Raw genomic sequence first — 20,806 nt, forward strand, 5'->3', positions numbered from 1 at the left:
CGGTGCCACGAGCAGCACACGCTGCTCAGTGTCTCTGCTGGATGGCAGACTGTATGGTCGCATCAAGCAACCATGCAGCCAGCCATCTAGATATAGCAAAGCTGGACCTGTCATGGGACAAATGGATTATCATCTTCTCTGTGGAAAGGTGAGGAATATTGTTGTTGCTTTTTTAAAAACTCTTTTGCAGAAGACAATGGCGTCGGTGGAATGGGCGAGGTCGTAAGTATCGTTTAATTAGGAAAAATTAAAGGAGTCTGTATCATTCTTTCAATTAAAGGACTTTTTCTGTGTGTGTGTGTTTTTATACGATATGACTATGGGGTTAGTAATGGGGGCATCTTATTGACGCCTCTCCAGTACTAACATTGGGGCTTGATGTCACCTGATAGTACAAAGGTGACATAAATCCCCCCAACTATCACCCCACTTGCAACCGCTACAGGGCAAGTGGGAAGGGCGAGGCTAAGTGCCAGAAATGGGGGCCAGTATCCATGACCACTTCCTAGGCTATTAATATCAGCCCATAGCTGTCTGTCTGCATACCCTTTGCTGGTTATTAATTATAGGGGGACCCTAGGTCATTTTCTTTATGGTCCCCATTTTAATAGCCAATAAAGGCTAAGTATACAGTAGTGAGCCGATATTAATAGCCTGAGAAGCTCCATGTGTATTACCCCCTTCCTAGGCTATAAACATCTGCCCCCAGGCACTGGCTTTCCCTCTCCTGATTAAGAAGATTAAAATGTCAGTTATTATATATGTTATATAGTACAGAACAAAAGTTTGGACACACCTTCTCATTTAAAGATTTTTCTGTATTTCCATGACTATGAAAATTTTACATTCACACTGTGTTAGGGCTGGCGGAGCGCACCGAGTAAATATAGAGATGTTATTTGGTGCGTTCACAGCCCAGGGTCCACCGTGCAGGAAAAGAACCTGCTGCTGGCAAACGGCGGCACAATATGGCGGTAGAAGCGAACTCTGTTGCTTCACAGAGTCGCTGTAAAGAAAGGACTGTGTCCTGTTAAATTCCACAGGAAAACACAGTAACTGCTGAGCAGATAGCAGCTTGTGGTCACGCAGTCCAGGAGGCAAACACACAATCTCCTCACCTGAGGTGCCGGTATTCTAGTGGCTTATTTCAGCCGGATTCCTGAATACACACAAACGTGACCACACTGGCACAAAACTCATGTCATGCATTGATACTAGCGCATGGCCGTGCGGCCATGCGAACCTTATATAGCTGCAGCACGTACAGGACCTTCCTAGAAGGACCAATGAGAGGCTGCCACAGAGCCTGAGGAACTACAGGACACCTGTGCAGAGGCGGGAACTCGACCCCTAACACACTGAAGGCATCAAAACTATGAATTAACACCTGTGGAATTATATACTTAGCAAAAAAGTGTGAAACAACTGAAATTATGTCTTATATTCTAGGTTCTTCAAAGTAGCCACCTTTTGCTATGATGACTGCTTTGCACAATCTTGGCATTCTCTTGATGAGCTTCAAGAGGTAGTCACCGGGAATGGTCTTCCAATAATCTTGAAGGAGTTCCCAGAGAGGCTTAGTACTTGTTGGCCCTTTTGCCTTCACTCTGCGGTCCAGCTCACCCCAAACCATCTCAATTGGGTTCAGGTCTGGTGACTGTGGAGGCAAGGTCATCTGGCGTAGCACCCCATCTCTCTCCTTCTTGGTGAAATAGCCCTTACACAGCCTGGACGTATGTTTGGGGTCATTGTCCTGTTGAAAAATAAATGATGGTCCAACTAAACGCAAACTGGATGGAATAGCATGCCGCTGCAAGATGCTGTGGTAGCAATGCTTGTTCAGTATGCCTTCAATTTTGAATAAATCCCCAACAGTGTCACCAGTAAAGCACCCCCACACCATCACACCTCCTCCTCCATGCTTTACGGTGGGAACCAGGCATGTAGAGTCCAACCGTTAACCTTTTCTGCGTCATACAAAGTCTCTTCTGCTTGTTGCCTGTCTGTAGCAGTGGTTTCCCAGTAGCTATTTTACCTTGAAGGCCTGCTGCACAAAGTCTCCTCTTAACAGTTGTTGTCGAGATGTGTCTGCTGCTAGAACTCTGTGGCATTGACCTGGTCTCTAATCTGAGCTGCGATTTCTGAGGCTGGTGACTCGGATAAACTTATCCTCAGAAGCAGAGGCGACTCTTGGGCTTCCTTTCCTGGGGCGGTCCTCATGTGAGCCAGTTTCTTTGTAGCGCTTGATGGTTTTTGCCACTGCACTTGGGGACACTTTCAAAGTTTGCCTAATTTTTTGGACTGACTGACCTTCATTTCTTCAAGTAATGATGGCCACTCTTTTTCCTTATTCTTTACTTAGAATTTGTATTATGGCAAGAAAAAAGCAACTAACAATCTACTCAGTAGGACTACCAGCTGTGTATCCACCAGACTTCTGCACAACACAATTTATGGTCCCAAACCCATTTATAAGGCAAGAAATCCCACTTTTTAAACCTGACAGGGTACACCTGTGAAGTGAAAACCATTCCCGGTGACTACCTCTTGAAGCTCATCAAGAGAATGCCAAGAGTGTGCAAAGCAGTCATCAAAGCAAAAGGTGGCTACTTTGAAGAACCTAGAATATAAGACATAATTTCAGTTGTTTCACACTTTTTTGTTAAGTATATAATTCCACATGTGTTAATTCATAGTTTTGATGCCTTCATGAAAATACAGAAAAATTATATATATACAGTGGGGCAAAAAAAGTATTTAGTCAGTCAGCAATAGTGCAAGTTCCACCACTTAAAAAGATGAGAGGCGTCTGTAATTTACATCATAGGTAGACCTCAACTATGGGAGACAAACTGAGAAAAAAAAATCCAGAAAATCACATTGTCTGTTTTTTTAACAATTTATTTGCATATTATGGTGGAAAATAAGTATTTGGTCAGAAACAAACAATCAAGATTTCTGGCTCTCACAGACCTGTAACTTCTTCTTTAAGAGTCTCCTCTTTCCTCCACTCATTACCTGTAGTAATGGCACCTGTTTAAACTTGTTATTAGTATAAAAAGACACCTGTGCACACCCTCAAACAGTCTGACTCCAAACTCCGCTATGGTGAAGACCAAAGAGCTGTCAAAGGACACCAGAAACAAAATTGTAGCCCTGCACCAGGCTGGGAAGACTGAATCTGCAATAGCCAACCAGCTTGGAGTGAAGAAATCAACAGTGGGAGCAATAATTAGAAAATGGAAGACATACAAGACCACTGATAATCTCCCTCGATCTGGGGCTCCACGCAAAATCCCACCCCGTGGGGTCAGAATGATCACAAGAACGGTGAGCAAATATCCCAGAACCACGCGGGGGGACCTAGTGAATGAACTGCAGAGAGCTGGGACCAATGTAACAAGGCCTACCAAAAGTAACACACTACGCCACCATGGACTCAGATCCTGCAGTGCCAGACGTGTCCCACTGCTTAAGCCAGTACATGTCCGGGCCCGTCTGAAGTTTGCTAGAGAGCATTTGGATGATCCAGAGGAGTTTTGGGAGAATGTCCTATGGTCTGATGAAACCAAACTGGAACTGTTTGGTAGAAACACAACTTGTCGTGTTTGGAGGAAAAAGAATACTGAGTTGCATCCATCAAACACCATACCTACTGTAAAGCATGGTGGTGGAAACATCATGCTTTGGGGCTGTTTCTCTGCAAAGGGGCCAGGACGACTGATCCGGGTACATGAAAGAATGAATGGGGCCATGTATCGTGAGATTTTGAGTGCAAACCTCCTTTCATCAGCAAGGGCATTGAAGATGAAACGTGGCTGGGTCTTTCAACATGACAATGATCCAAAGCACACCGCCAGGGCAACGAAGGAGTGGCTTCGTAAGAAGCATTTCAAGGTCCTGGAGTGGCCTAGCCAGTCTCCAGATCTCACCCCTATAGAAAACCTTTGGAGGGAGTTGAAAGTCCGTGTTCCCAAGCGAAAAGCCAAAAACATCACTGCTCTAGAGGAGATCTGCATGGAGGAATGGGCCAACATACCAACAACAGTGTGTGGCAACCTTGTGAAGACTTACAGAAAACGTTTGACCTCTGTCATTGCCAACAAAGGATATATTACAAAGTATTGAGATGAAATTTTGTTTCTGACCAAATACTTATTTTCCACCATAATATGCAAATAAAATGTTAAAAAAACAGACAATGTGATTTTCTGGATTTTTTTTTCTCAGTTTGTCTCCCATAGTTGAGGTCTACCTATGATGTAAATTACAGACGCCTCTCATCTTTTTAAGTGGTGGAACTTGCACTATTGCTGACTGACTAAATACTTTTTTGCCCCACTGTATATATATACACATATACTTGATAGCGGCCCGATTCTAACGCATCGGGTATTCTAAAATATGTATGTATGTATATAGCAGTCACATAGTATATAGCACAGGCTACGTATTATATAGGAGCCATGTAGTATATAGCAGACAAATACTACGTGGCTTGTGCTATGCCCAAACAGTATATAACACTGGCCACGTAGTATATAACACAGCCCACTTAGTGTATAGCAGCCACGTAGTATATAACACAGGTGACATATGTAACAGAGGCCATGCAGTATATAACACTGGCCACGTAATACATAGCACAGCCCACGCAGTATATAACACAGCCCACATAGTATCTAACACAGCCCATGTAGTATATAGCAGTGTGAGCACCATACCCCTGTTAAAAAAAATAAAAAATCTACTATATAATTGTCTAAGGGGTACTTTCGTCTGTCCTTCTGTCTGTCTGTCTGTTTGTCTGTAATGGTTATTAGTTCGCTGATTGGTCTCGGCAGCTGCCTGTCATGGCTGCCGCGACCAATCAGCGACGTGCACAGTCCGGAAGAAAATGGCCGCTCCTTACTCCCCGCACTCACTGCCCGGCGCCCGCATACACCCCTCCAGTCTGCCCTCACACAGGGTTAATGGCAGCGGTAACGGACCGCGTTATGCCGCGGTGTAATGCAGTCCGTTACCGCTGCTATTAACCCTGTGTGACCAAGTTTTTTACTATTGACGCAGCCTATGCAGCGCCAATAGTAAAAACATTGAATGTTAAAAATAATTAAAAAAATAAAAAATTATATACTCACCTACGCCGCCTTTCCCGCTCCTCGCGATGCAACCGGCATGTTCCGGTCGCACGGATGGTCTGGCAGAAGGACCTGCCATGACGTCACGGTCATGTGACTGCGACATCATCACAAGTCCTGCGCGCCTGCGCGGAAAGGACCTGCCGTGACTTCACAGTCATGTGACCGCTACACGGTCATGTGACCGCGACATCATGACAGGTCCTGCACGACAAGGCCCTGCCGTGACGTCACGGTCATTTGACTGCGACATGGTCACGTGACCGCGACGTCAGCTCACCGGAAGATGCCGCCTGCACCCCACACAGGCGACAGTGTTACAACACGCCTGTGGAAGGTGAGTATGTGTTTATTTTTTATTTTTTTAACCTGTGTCATACGTGGCTGGGCAATATACTACATAGCTGGGAAATATACTACATGGGCTGTGCAATATGCTACGTGGCTCTGTGCTGTATACTACGTCACTGGGCAATATACTACGTCACTGGGCAATATACTATGTGGCTCTGTGCTGTATACTACGTCTCACTGGGCAATATACTACGTCACTGGGCAATATACTATGTGGCTCTGCTGTATACTATGTAACTGGGCAATATTCTACGTGGCTGGACAATATACTATGTGGCTGGGCAATATACTACGTGGCTGGGCAATATACTACGTGGACATACATATTCTAGAATACCTGATGCGTTAGAATCGGGCAACCATCTAGTAGTTATATACTCACTCGCCGGGATCCAGCGAAGCTGTGCCGATGCGTGCGCAGCTGCCACCATCTTCCGTTCCCAGGATGCATTGCGAAATTACCCAGATGACTTAGCGGTCTCGCGAGACCGATAAGTCTTCTGGGTAATTTCGCAATGCATCTCTGGGAACTGAAGATGGCGGCAGCCGCACGCGCCTCGCCGGATGACGGAAGGTGAGAATAGCAGGTTTTTTGTTTTTTTATTATTTTTAACATGACATATTTTTACTATTGATGCTGCATAGGCAGCATCAATAGTAAAAAGTTGGGGACACAAAGGGTTAATTGCAGCGTTAACGGAGTGCGTTACCCGCGGCATAACGTGCTCCGTTAACGCTAGCATTAAACCTGTGTGAGCGCTGACTGGAGGGGAATATGGAGCGGGCGCTGGGCACTGACTGGACGGAAGTAGGGTGGGACTAATTCTCGGCTGGACTGTGCCCATCGCTGATTGGTCGCAGCAGCCAGGACAGGCAGCTGGCGAGACCAATCAGTGACGCAGGATTTCCCGGACAGAAAGACAGACAGGCGGAAGTACCCATTAGACATATATATATATATATATATATATATATATATATGTGTGTGTGTGTGTATATATATATATAAATATATATATATATATACACACACACATACACACACACACATATGTTTTGAAGATTATTTCCTGTGAAAATGTGTAAATGACAGAGAATTGCTCTATGTAAAAGCTTATGTTAAAAATCACATTGCAATCAGATAGCAATCGCAGTGCACTTGAATGTAAATCGGATGCTAGGTGTGAAAAATTGGATTGTACTCACATGACACTTGCATTACACTCGTACAACTCTTGTTAGGGAGACTCGGACAGATTTTTCATACGTTTAGTGTGACTCCTGCCTAACTGACACCTTCAACTAACTGATGGCAGCAATAATTATATGGCTTAGTAGAAATAAATTGTAGCATAAAATTACTGGGTGATGAAGGAAGATGGCCTGCTTTCAGAGACAGCATTGGAATTTACTGTGTCTTTTGATACAGAGATCATTTTAACCCCTTCACAACCTATGACTTCTAGGTAAGTCATAGGTCTTGCCCCAGCATTTGATGCCGGCTCCGTTGCGGAGCCTGCATCTTATACGGCACATGACAGCAGTCATGTGCCCCTAACAGCCGTGATCCACCTGCGGCTGTTAACTAGTTAAATGCTTGTCATTGCAGATATCCTATAAATACTGACCCGTGGCCAACGTTCATAGGAGATGATGATTTCTGCTGCACATAGCAGGGCTGAATCACTGCTATGTGTAGCACAAGCGATCACAGCTTCAAGTCTCCTAATAAAACTATTGAAACAAGTAAAAAGTAGAAAAAAAAAAGGTTTTAAAATATAAAAGTTCAAAATAATCCATACAGCTCTGGCAAAAATTAAGAGACCACTGCAAAATGTTCAGTTTGTCTGATTTTTCTCTGTATAGGTGTATTTTTGAGAAAAAAATGTAAATTGTTCTTTTATTCTATAAACTTCTGATAACATGTCTCCGAGGTTCCAAGCAATAAATTTTGTATTTATTTTCTGAAAATGAGAAATGGTCAAAATAACAAAATAATGCATTGCTTGCAGACCTCAAATAATGCAAAAAAAAACAAAAACAAACAAGTTCATAATCATTTAGAAACAACAATACTAATGTTTTAACTCAGGAAGAGTTCAGAAATCAATATTTTGTGGAATAACCATGATTTTTAATCACAGCTTTCATGCGTCTTGGCATGCTTTCCACCAGTCTTTCACACAGCTTTTGAGTGACCTTATGCCACTCCTGGTACAAAATTTTAAAGGGAACCTGTCACCTGAATTTGGCAGGACCGGTTTCCGGTCATATGGGTGGGGTTTTCGGATGTTTGATTCATTAGTGCACATGTGCCGGCGCACTAAGTCCCAGAAGTATTTTGCTAATGCTTTTCAGCTTTGCCCGCAGTTGGGCAAAGCATACTGCGTGTGCGCAAGGCAAGATTGCCTTGCGCAGGCGCTGCACTACGGAGGACAGAGAATGAACTTCAATCCAATATTGCGGCCAGCATGCAGCCAGCGGGTAACGAAAGGGTGAATCAAACACCCGAAAACCCCGCCCATATGACCGAAAACCGGTCCCGCTAAATTCAGGTGACAGGTTCCCTTTAAGCAGTTCTTTGTTTGATGGCTTGTGACTATCCATTTTCCTCTTGATTACATTCCAGAAGTTTTCAATGGGGTTCAGGTCTGGAGATTGGGCTGGCCATGACAGGGATTTCATGTGGTGGACCTTCATCCACACCTTGATTGACCTAGCTGGAGCATTGTCCTGCTGGAAAAAAAAGTCCCCAGAGTTGGGGGAACATTGCCTGAGCAGAAGGAATCAACTGTTTTTCCAGGATAACCTTGTATGCAGATTGATTCATATCCCCTTCGCAAAGAGCAACCTGCCCAATTCCAGCCTTGCTGAAGCATCCCCAGATCATCACCAATCCTCCACCAAATGTCACAGTGGGTGCAAGACACTGTGGCTTGTACGCCTCTCCAGGTGTCCATCTAACTATTAGATGACCAGATGTTGAGCAAAGCTGCAAATTATGCTCATCAGAGAAGATTACCTTACTCCAGTCCTCTATGGTCCAATCCTTATGGTTTTTGGCAAACTTCAGCCTGGCTCTCATTTTCTCCTCATTGATAAAAGGCTTTTATCTAGATTTAGATGACTTGAATCCTGCCTCTAGGAGCCTGTTATGAACTGTTCTTGCCGTGCACTTCACCCCAGCTGCCATTTGCCATTCCTTTTGTAGGTCACTTGATGTCATTCTGCAGTTGCTGAGTGACATTCGAATAAGATGATGGTCATCCCGGTGAGTGGAGTGTCATTTCCTCCCTCTGACGGTCTTCAGCTTTGTTGTCCCCAATGTCTGCTGCTTGACCTTGTTGTAATGGACTGCCATCTTAGAATTTTTAAGGATGGAGGCAACATGACTCTCACTGTGTCCCTCTGCTATGAAAGCCAGATTTGAGCCGTTCTTTTCCCCACTAAAGACTTTTCTTTTTTTTTTATTCCTTTTAATTTTGGGATATTACTAGCACTTGTTTTGCCATTCAGCTTGTCCTATTGCAAGAGGATTCTGTTTTTTATACTTTCCTTCGTTAAATAAGAGTTGGTTCAGTTGATCACCTAATCAGAAGCACATTAAGTAGAATGAGGTGCACTCTGGCTGGAATTCAACTGACAATGGAATTGAATGGCTGTCAGACATGTAGAGAAGCTGATTTTTATAAAACTGTGCAGTGGTCTCTTAATATTTTGATCGAGCAATATAATATATACAGCTCTGGCAAAAATGAACTAAATTAATCCGATCAGCAAACAACATAACAAGGAAAAAAAAAAAAAACTTCAGAATTACATTTTTTGGGTCGCAATAACAGGTGATCAAAACATTGCATGTACACTAAAATGGTATAAATAAAAATGTCATACTTTTTTGCGTGCCAAAATGACTTCACCCAGCCGTAGATCCCCCCCAAAAATTGAGACGCTACAGGCGCCTCTTTTTTTTTTTTTAACAAACTATGGATTTTTTTTTCACCACTTAAATAAAAAAAGAACCTATACATGTTTGATTTTTCCAAACTCCTGTGACCTGGAGAATCATGATGGCAGGTCAGTTTTAGCATTTATTGAATATAGTAAAAAAAATAAAACACAGTGAAAGAGCATGAATCTCTTTGTTTGTGTATGCTGTATACAGGAAACATCACAGCACCTAGTGTTCACACAACAGCTCAGAGACAACTGAGGGGAAGAACTTGCAGTGAAGAAAACTGTGAAAAATGTAGGATGCAAATCATTTAATGATCATATAGTGTTCCTCATTGGCGCAAAAATGATAACTTATTCTGGAAATTTAGCTCAAATGATACGTACATTACAAGCTGATAACAGGACCATTAAAAACTGAAATAAACTATGTATATGTGTATATATATATATATATATATATATATATATATATATATATATATATAAATAGATAAATTACTTCAAAATACAGTGCCTTGCGAAAGTATTCGGCTCCCTGGAACTTTTCAACCTTTTCCCACATACCATGCTTCAAACATAAAGATACGATACCAAATGTAAATTTTTGGTGAAGAAACAACAAGTTGAACACAATTGTGAATTTGAAAGAAATTTATTGGTTACTTTACATTTTTGTGGAAAATCAAAAACTGAAAAATGGGGCGTGCAATATTATTCGGCCCATTTACTTTAAGTGCAGCAAACTCACTCCAGAAGTTCATTGTGGATCTCTGAATGATCCAATGTTGTCCTAAATGCCTAATGATGATAAATAAAATCCACCTGTGTGTAATCAAGTCTCCGTATAAATGCGCCTGCTCTGTGATAGTCTCTGGGTTCTGTTGAAACACAGAGAGCATCATGAAGACCAAGGAACACAACAGGCAGGTCTGTGATACTGTTGTGGAGAAGTTTAAAGCCAGATTTGGATACAAAACGATTTCCAAAACTTTAAACATCCCAAGAAGCACTGTGCAAGTGATCATTTTGAAATGGAAGGAGTATCATACCACTGCACATTTACCAAGACCCGGCTGTCCCTCTAAACTTTCATCTCAAACAAGGAGAAGACTGATCAGAGATGTAGCCAAGAGGCCACATGAGCACTCTGGATGAACTGCAGGGATCTACAGCTGAGGTGGGATAGTCTGTCCATAGGACAACAATCAGTCGTACACTGCACAAATCTGGCCTTTATGGAAGAGTGGCAATAAAGAAAGCCATTTCTCAAAGATATCCACAAAAAGTGTAATTTAAAGTTTGCAACAAGCCACCTGGGAGACACATCAAACATGTGGAAGAAGGTGCTCTGGTCAGATAAAACCAAAATCAAACTTTTTGGCAACAATCCCAAGCGATATGTTTGACGTTAAGGCAACACAGCTCATCACCCTGAACACACCATCCCCACTGTCAAACATGGTGGTGGCAGCATCATGGTTTGGGCCTGCTTTTCTTCAGCAGGGACAGGGAAGATGGTTAAAATTGATGGGAAGATGGATGGAGCCAAATACAGGACAATTCTTGAAGAAAACCTGTTGGAGTCTACAAAAGAACTGAGACTGGGATGGAGATTTGTCTTCCAACAAGACGATGATCCCAAACAAAGCAAAATCTACAGTGGAATGGTGCAAAAATAAACGTATCCAGGTGTTAGAATGGCCAAGTCAAAGTCCAGACCTCAATCCAATCGAGAATCTGTGGAAAGAGCTGAAAACTGCTGTACACAAACCATCTCCATCAAACCTCACTGAGCTCGGGCTGTTTGCCAAGGAAGAATGAGCAAGAATTTCAGTCTGTCGATGTATAAAACTGATAGAGACATACCCCAAGTGACTTGCAGCTGTAATCACAGCAAAAGGTGGCGCAACAAAGTATTAAGTTAAAGGAGTCAAATAATATTGCACGCCAATATCCCCAGTGTCAGTGGTGGCCGGAACTGCTCAGTTACAGAGCTGCACAGCACAGTTACATCAACTGTATATTGGCTGCCACTGAGGTTTTGTCACATAATTTACTGAAAAAAAAATGGGAAAAGAAATTACTTGTGGATTGGAAAAAAGTAAAGAAATTGAAAGTAAAAAAAGAAAAAAGTTTTGTTTCAGCACATCTGCAAAAGGCTAATCTATCAAAATAAAAAAAAATATTTATCCCATATATCTCTAAAGCAAAACAAAAAATCTAACCACCAGAATTACTGTTTTTGGTCACCGCACCTTCCCCTAAGAACGAGGCAGCACAGAGGAATCAAAACATTACATGTACCCCAAAATGATACATATGAAAACTACAACTCACCACACACACACACATACACTCCTCATACAACTGCATCTATCGAAAAATAAAAAATATTCTAAAAATAAAAAATATTCTGGATCTTAGTAAATGGCGTCAACCAAAATATATATATTTTTTTTAAATGTCAGAATTTTTCAGATTTTCTGAATATGACCTACGCTTAGGACTGGGGGATACAGAGTAGCTTATGTGGAAATCTTTTAAAATTATGAGGCACTTCCATATTGCCAACTTCATTAGGCGAGAACCCTCAAAATGTGTCATTGTAAATTTTGCTGTGTCCATTTTAGCAATGAGATTCATGGTCACAGAAAGATGAGGAAGCATCTCAACCAAGAGTGTCAGTAACATTGTACAATTATTGCCTCAGTGTTCTTAAAGGAACCTGATCTATTAAAAATGGTATCTGAACTCCAGAAAGGGTGTACTAGAACAGTGGGAGTTTATCAAATTTATATACATTTTTGTGGAAGAGGTTTAAGAAAAACTTCCATTTTCGACATTGAAATCCCTTATGAAGTGGGCGGTCCTACTCATTGGTTGTAGAGATATATGTCAATCAATGAATAGGACCACCCACTGGACTCTTATGCAAACACCAAGGATTTTGATTCATAAAATGCAAGTTTTACTGAAACTTTTCATCTTCTGCTCAGTTTCTCTTTCACTATACCTTGTCTATACTGTGCTGTTCACAGATTGATGTGCATATATAATACAAGGTGACCTGTTTCTTTTAAAGTTGGAAGTGGCTGCCATTATGATTTCCCATATTACTAAGTATCAATTTTATTATTTTTAACCAGTTTGAAGATAAAGACAATTAATAGAAAAATAATCATAATTTCTATTACTTTGTCACCAGGGTCACCGTGTGCCTGGTTCCGATGCTCTGAGTGACATGTGTGAAGAGTTGTCTATGCTGCGTAGTGAAAATGCATCCTTGCGTCTCCGTGTTACTGCCTTACAAGAAGCCATTCGAGCCATAAATGCTCGGGTCACTCGCATGGCTGGGCAAGAGGCTGCCCGCCTATTACAAAGGGCTGGTAAGACATTACTACTTGTTCTCTGAGCATGCTATATATGAGATACATCAGTTTCTAAAATAGTTATGTGAGAGAAGGCGTTTGAGTGATGTTATGGAAAGTCCCACAACTTGTTGCTTGGGTATAACGTTAAAAAGGGTTGTCCTACTAATTACTATACTTTGTTAGATTTCAAGATCAGTGAATCAATTGAATGTGTCAAGTTTGTGTGAAATTTTTGGAAATTTGCTGACACCATCCATTTTATCATGTACTAAAAAATGAAACAGTGTGAAAGAACTTCAATTCTACCATTGATTTGGGGATTTTGTCTCTACAATATTCATTGTAGAGTCAAAATGACCTGGAAACATGATTCCTAAGGTCAGTATTAAGGCCGGACTCGTATAGTTTTTGTTATATCTAAAATTTTTATAAAATAGTTGAAGTTGATATTCTGAGCCGTGGCTTCTTTATCTTACCTTAATGGGGCTGAGAGAGGGCTTGTTTTTCGCCTGCTGAGCTCATGATTTTATTGATATAAGTTTGGGGAACATACAATATATTGATCACTTTTAATGCATTTTTTAGGCTAACAGGGGAGACAAAAAAAAAAATTTGCCGACCTGGTGGTTTGATTTTTTTGATGTTCAACATATATTTTAAACAACTTAATACTTTGGTAGACCAAACTTAAAGGTTATGTTCCCACAATGAGTTGTTGGTGAGTGTTTGATGTGATTTCCTGCAGAATTGCTGCACCTTTTAAGTAAATTAGGTTTCTTGCATTATTGAGTGCATCTTTTGACATGAGATTTTATCTAGTTTATCTTTGCCACGGAACCACATTAAAATATCTATGTGCGGTTTTTACTTGTAGATTTTCCACATCTGATGCAAATGTATGGGAAAAATCCCAGTTGAAGGAAAATTGACATGTTGTGGATGTGAAATGCGCCCCACTAGTCAATTTACGCTAAGTAAAAATGAAGCACAACGCTCATGAGATTTCTATAAATCCCATCTACTTTGCTGGAATGCTGCGTTTTCAACTTAGTGAAAAAAATGCAGTCAAAATTTCACCAAAATTTCATCATGGGCACACAAGCCTTATGGACATGGTGATACCAATTATGTTTATTATGTTTATTTTTTTCTGTCATTCATTCTCTCTTTTTTAACTTTATTTTTTAGTCTTCGTTGGACACTTTAGGCTTTGATCGCTTATACTATACACTATATATTGTATACAGTGGGGGAAATAAGTATTTGATCCCTTGCTGATTTTGTAAGTTTGCCCACTGATAAAGACATGAACAGTCTATAGTTTTAAGGGTAGGTTAATTTTAAACATTGAGAGATAGAACATCAAAAATAATATACAGAAAATCACATTTTATCAATTATATAAATTTATTTGCATTTTGCAGTGAGAAATAAGCATTTGATCCCCCTACCATCCATTAAGAGTTCTGGCTCCTACAGATCAGTTAGATGCTCCTAATCAATTCGTTACCTGCACTAAAGACAGCTGTCTTATATAGTCACCTTTATAAAATACTTTGTCCACAGATTCAATTAATCAGTCAGGCTCTAACCTCTACAACATGGGGAAGACCAAAGAGCTTTATAAAGCTGTCAGGGACAAGATCATAGACCTGCACAAAGCTGGAATAGGCTTCAAAACCATAACTAAGATGCTGGGTGAGAAGGAGACAACTGCTGGTGCAATAGTTAGAAAATGGAAGAAAAACAAAATGACTGTCAATCGACATTGATGTGGGGCACCATGCAAAATCTCACCTCGTGGGGTATCATTGAACATGAGGAAGATGAGAGATCAGCCTAAAACTACACGGGAGGAACATGTTAATGATCTCAAGGCTGCTGGGACCACAGTCACCAACAAAACCATTGGTAACACCTTACGCCATAAAGGTTTAAAATCATGCAGTGTCCGCAAGGTCCCCCTGCTCAAGAAGACACATGTGCAGGTCCGTCTGACATTTGCCAATGAGCACCTGGATGATTCTCTGAATGATTGGGAGAAGGTGCTTTGGTCAAATGAGACAAAAATTGAGGTCTTTGGCATTAACTCAAGTTGGCGTATTTGGAGGAAGAGAAATGCTGGCTATGACCAAAAGAACAACGTCCCCACTGTCAAGCATGGGGGTGGAAACATTATGTTTTGGGGGTGTTTCACTGCTAAGGGCACAGGACTATTTCACTGCATCAATGGGAGAATGGAAGGAGCCACGTACCGTAAAATCCTGAGTGACAACCTCCTTCTCTCCGCCAAGACATTAAAAAAATCGGTCATGGCTGGGTTTTCCAGAAAGACAATGACCCAAAACCTACAGCCAAGGTAACAAAGGAGTGGCTCAAAAAGAAGCACATTAAGGTCATGGATTTGCCTAGCCAGTTTCCAGACCTTTATCCCATAGAAAACTTATAGAGGGAATTGAAGTTCCGAGTTGCCAAGCGACAGCCTCAAAATCTTAATGATTTAAACATGATCTACAAAGAGGAGTGGACCAAAATTCCTCATGACATGTGCACAAACCTCATCATGAACTACAAAAAACATCTGACTGCTGTGTTTACCAGCAAGGGTTTTGCCACCAAGTATTAAGTCTTGTTTGACAGAGGGATCAAATACTTATTTTTCATTTTGAAATGCAAATAAATTTATATATTGTATACAATGTGATTTTCTGAATTTTATTTTTGATATTCTCTCAATGTTAAAATTAACCCACCCTTAAAATTATAGGCTGTTCATGCCTTTGTCAGTGGGCAAACTTACAAAATCAGCAAGGGATCAAATATTTATTTCCTTCACTGTACTATATAGAGTAAATCACAGCTTGTTTTAAAGCTTAGCCTATAGCTGAGCTTCAGAGAAGTACTTAGACGGCAGTTAATGGTCTCCACTGCGGGAGGGGGGGGTCCGATGGCGCTTATGATCGCTTACACCCCCACAATTCTACTGTCAGAAATTGACAGCAGCAATAAAATAAACACCAGCGATTGCTGTGTTGTAAATGTACCTTTAAGTTAAGTTCACACAAGCATATAAAAGAAAAAAAATGTCCAATTTTCATTCAGGAAAAATGTATTGTCATTGTCACCAATATGCATTTTATATTGCATCCATTTTTATGCATCAGCAGTTTGCAAAACTCACAAGACCAAAACCAGTTTTATATATGAAAGAATAGCAATGTATCAGTAAAAATGGGATACTATAGGGTTGATCCACAAGGTATCCAATTGTTTTGTGCACTCATAGACTTGAATAGGTGAGTCTCATCCCATATCCGGAAGACGCTAGTGCATGCTGTGATATTTTCCTAAGCAAATTTGCTTTTTGAAAAATAATTAGGCATCTGAATTAATTATTGAATAATATTGGTATCAGTGCTTTCAGTTTTTTTTTTTTTTTTTTATGTACAGCACTCAGACCCGATACACAGTCGTGTGAATTAAGCCTAAGCGAAAGTGAAAATTTGAAAGTGAAAATGTACAATAAATGTGCAAGAATTAACTTTTAAATCAATTACAAGAATAATAAATAGCAAGAGCAGTAGCAGAAAGTTAACACTAGGATGATTGTAAATGTCTTTCTTTGTAAAATAATATTTATCCACTGTGTTTAGTATTTTATTTTGTTTGAAACTAATTAATATACTTTAGTTAAGTTTACACCTTTGTATTTCTTTCAATTTTAGGTGACAATAATGAAGAAATCCAGACTTTAATACAGAACTATATTCATGAGATAGAAGAGCTGAGGTAGTTATATATTAGAATGCAAAAGTCCAATCCACATTGTTCTGGGATTTCAAACATGTAAAGCATACAATCATGCCTGAAAGTGTTGGCACCCTTGAAATTGTTCCAGAAAAGGAATTATTTATGCCAGAAGATTATTGCAATCATTGTATATTTGAAGGATGCCTTCTCCCAAAAGAAATTTTAAGATCTCTCCACAGGTGTTCAATAGGATTTCGATCCAGTCTCATTGATGGTCACTTCAGAACTCTCAAGCGCTTTGTTTCCATCCACTTTTTGGTGTTTCTTGAAATATATCCGCTGGAAGACCCATGACCTAGGAGGCTAATCCAGCTTTCTGACACTGGGCACTACATTGCAACCCAAAATCGTTTGGTAATCTTGACATTTCATGATGTCTTGCACAAAGTCAAGGCACACAATGCCCAAGGCAGCAAAACAGCCTCAAAACATCTTTGAACCTCCACCATATTTGACTATAGGTACTGTGTTTTCTTCTTTGCAGACCTCATTGCATTTTTGGTGAAAAGTAAAATGATGTGCTTTACCAAAAAGCTTTATCTTGGTCTCCACTGTCCACAAGACGTTTTCCCAGAAAGATTTTGTTTCCCTCACCTACATTTTCGCAAAGTGCAGTCTAGTTTTTTACTGGCTCTGTGTCAGCTGAGGGGTTCTCAAGGGTCTTCTGTCATAGCGTTTCATTTCATTCAACTGTTGGCGGATAGTTTGCGCTGATACACGCTGAGGCTGCAGGACAGCTTGAATTTTTATGAACTTGATTGGGGCTGTTTATCCACCGTATGCTTATCCTGTCCACACAGGACAATTTTAATCAATTTTTCTCTGTCCACACCCAGGGAGATTAGCTATAGGGGTATGGGTTGTAAAGTTCTTGATTATGTTGGGCACTGTGGACAAAGAAACTTCAAGATCTCTGGAGATGTTCTTGTAACCTTGGTATTGTTGCTTTTGTTTTCCTTTTTCTGTTCTCCATGCTTACTGTCGCACACAGAAAAACATGATGCAAAGATTGATTATCCTTTTTTTTGTGCTTTCAGGTATGATTTTCATATTGTCCACATCTGTTACTTGCCACAGGTCAGTTTGAACGAGCATCAAATGCTTGAAACCAAGTTGTTCACCCACAATTTTGGAAACGTGCCAACTAGTGATGAGCGAGTATAATCTTTACTTGGGTTTCCCAGAGCATGCTCGGGTGGTTTCCAAGTATTTTGTAGTGCTCCCTAACAAACAGGCATTCCTCACAAGTATTGAGCCTGGCTAGCAGCCGTAGATCATGCAGCTGAGGCGTCAAAAACTAAATGTCTGAGCGCTACAAAATACTCGGAGACCACCCGAGTATGATCTGGGAGACCCGAGCATGCTCTGGGAAACCCTAGCAACGAGTATACTTGCTCATCACTAGTGCCAACAATTTTGTCCTGCACATTTTCAGGGTTTTGTGTGAAATTACCTTATGTACTTGTGTATAAGCCGAGCTTCTCAGCACATTTTTTGTGTGCTGAAAACGCCCCCTCAGCTTATACACAAGTCATTGTCCCAGAAAGATGGCGGGAAGTGGCAGAGCAGTGGGTCACAGAGGCAGGAGCCAGAGACTGGGGCTGTAACTGTGCCCGCTGTTAAAGAGAAATGAATATTCACTGTGCTGGCAGTGAATATTCATTTCTCTTATAGCACGCACAGTTACAGCCACAGCCTACATACCTTCCCTGCGTGCACTCGCCGCATCTACTTCTGGTGCCAGTCTTTCCTGCCGAGCGATCATGTGCCCCCACTCATTAAGGCATTGAATATTCACCCCCTCCACTCCCATAGGCGTGGAGTGACTATTCATTACTTTCATGAGCGGGGACATGTAATCGCTCAGCTGGAAGAGCTGTTGGTGCCGGAACGAGATGCTGCGACAGCGCGCAGGGAACGCAAGTAAGATGTGTTTTTTTATTTTATAGGAACCATGCATACAAGGATAGGGGATAAGGAGCCATGCATACAGGGACAGAGAGTCATGCATACAAGAACAGGACTAAGAAGCCATGCATACAAGGACATCGACGGGGAGCCATACATACCAGGATAGGGATGGGGGTGGACAATGCATACCCGGCGTATCCTCACCGGTCCCTTGTAGATTGTGAGCCCTCGCGGGCAGGGTCCTCTTTCCTTATGTACCAGTCGTGACTTGTATTGATTAAGATTATTGTACTTGTCTTTTATTATGCATACCTCTCCTCACATGTAAAGCACCATGGATAAATGGCGCAATAATAATATTATATAATAATAATAATAATAATAATACTCAAGCCAATAAGTTTTCCGTGTCAAAATTAGGTGCCTCAGCTTATACTTGGGTCGACTTATTTACTGGGAGAAAGACTTCATTTTCTGGAACAATTTCAAGGATGCCAACACTTTTGGCTAAAATGTGTGTAATCTTTTCTCTCATGTGTATGATTGTTGTGGAGAACTCCACCAATCCTCTGTATGTCATTCTAGTTTACTTGTCACATTACCTTTCACCCTTATACCTTTCTCCCTTGAGCATCCTAAGTCTACTAGGTTGGTGCCCATTTCTTTTATTTTGCTGCTTTATATTGACAAGTAAAGTAGTGCTGCAATCTCTCTCTGAAGTAATTTCTTTAGTTAATTTTGGTTGGAAATCACAATCCAGTAGTCTGCTTACACAATACAATTTGATATTTGTTTTGACCATGATAACAAAGGATTTTTTTGCTTTTAAAAAAAAACAAAAAAACTTATCTTCTTGCATAAACGAAGATCATGGGTAGGAAAAAGAAAAATGACTTTTATACACAAACAGTGATCATTAGTACAGCCCACCAAAAATTTTAGATGACGTTCAGCCGAATGATGGTTCAGTCGATTATTTTTTCGGCAGCTTTCTCGGCCGTTCTCCCACACAAAGGAGAGCTCATTTATCCTATGAGTGAGCCATACATCAGACATATAAGTTGGAGGCTTGTTTCCGAGAGACAGTCCGAAGTCAGATATTTCCACCTACAATAAATTGTTTGAGGCTCCCATACACATTAGACTATCAGCCAAACTAGACAATATCGGAAGGTTCGGCCGGCATTAGTCTAAGGGCTCCTTTCCACTTGGGAGAAATACGTGCGAGTCTCTCATGTTAAAACCAAGCTCTGGCGCCGGCACTCAGGAGCGGAGCGTGCAGCTCCATGTGTTGCTATGCAGCCGCACACTCCGCTCTGGAGTGCCGGCGCCAGAGCTTGGTTTTAACATGCGAGTGGGCTTGATTTTTGGGCTGAGTAATTTCAATTGGACAGGGCTCTTCCCACATACAACATTTTTGAAGAACTGCTGAACAATCTGCAGGAAAAACACCAAGAATCTAAATTTTTCTTGATGATCTGCTGCTTCCAACAGGTGGCGCTATAAAGTTCAAGTCATCTTCCTCTCTGAAGAGGCAGTTAGCATATTAAATTTCTCAGAGGAGCATTGCACGGCAAATAAGCCTCCTTACATTGGCATGCCAGCGCCTGTATGTCACTCTCCACAATGACAGAGAAGGTCAAAAAAAGGCACACTCTTATCAATAAACGAATGGTGCTCAGAGGAAAAATTTAAGCACAAAAGTATATACAACCTCTGGCACTCGAAAAATCACAATTTTCTTTGCTTTAAAATAATGTATTTATTCACTACCGGTCATATTCATGAAATAACAGACATAATCTCCAACGTTTCGGCATATCCTGCCTTTTTCAAGGAAGTCTATAGTAAACAATAAATAATCATATGCCATTAAATCAATGTACAACATAACATACAATATGATATATCCAATTTGTGTTCTTCATATCTTGTAAAATACAACATGGTAGTGTAAACCCCTAGAATAGATTGCCTTGTGCAGGCGTGTATTATGGAGGACAGAGAATGAACTTCAATCCAATATTGCAGCCAGCACGCAGCCAGCGGGTAAGGAAAGGGTGAATCAAACATCTGAAAACCCCGCCTCTATGGCTGAAGATTGTTCCCTCCAAATTCAGGTGACAGAATCCCTTTAAGGCTAAATGCACTATGCATTGAACCAGGAGCTGCTTCCAAACCACTACTTATAGAGTCACCCATAGAGAAGTGTACTTTCAATCTCAAATTTCTAAAAAAAACGTTGAAGTTCCTGATTTAATT

At 40.9% G+C, this 20,806-nt stretch overlaps 1 protein-coding gene across 3 annotated transcripts in view; it reads left to right on the forward strand.

Moving 5' to 3' along the window:
- KIF21B (kinesin family member 21B) overlaps positions 1 to 20,806 on the forward strand; it is a 764,016-nt gene that overhangs the window by 182,995 nt on the left and 560,215 nt on the right. For all 3 annotated transcript variants that reach the window (XM_069756481.1, XM_069756482.1, XM_069756483.1), the window contains exons 9-10: positions 12,658 to 12,838; positions 16,549 to 16,612. In XM_069756481.1, coding sequence (XP_069612582.1) covers positions 12,658 to 12,838; positions 16,549 to 16,612 — 245 coding nt within the window. The remainder of the gene's footprint in view (positions 1 to 12,657; positions 12,839 to 16,548; positions 16,613 to 20,806) is intronic.

This window comes from Ranitomeya imitator, chromosome 3, assembly GCF_032444005.1.
Source record: "Ranitomeya imitator isolate aRanImi1 chromosome 3, aRanImi1.pri, whole genome shotgun sequence".
Classification (NCBI taxonomy): Eukaryota; Metazoa; Chordata; class Amphibia; order Anura; family Dendrobatidae; genus Ranitomeya; species Ranitomeya imitator.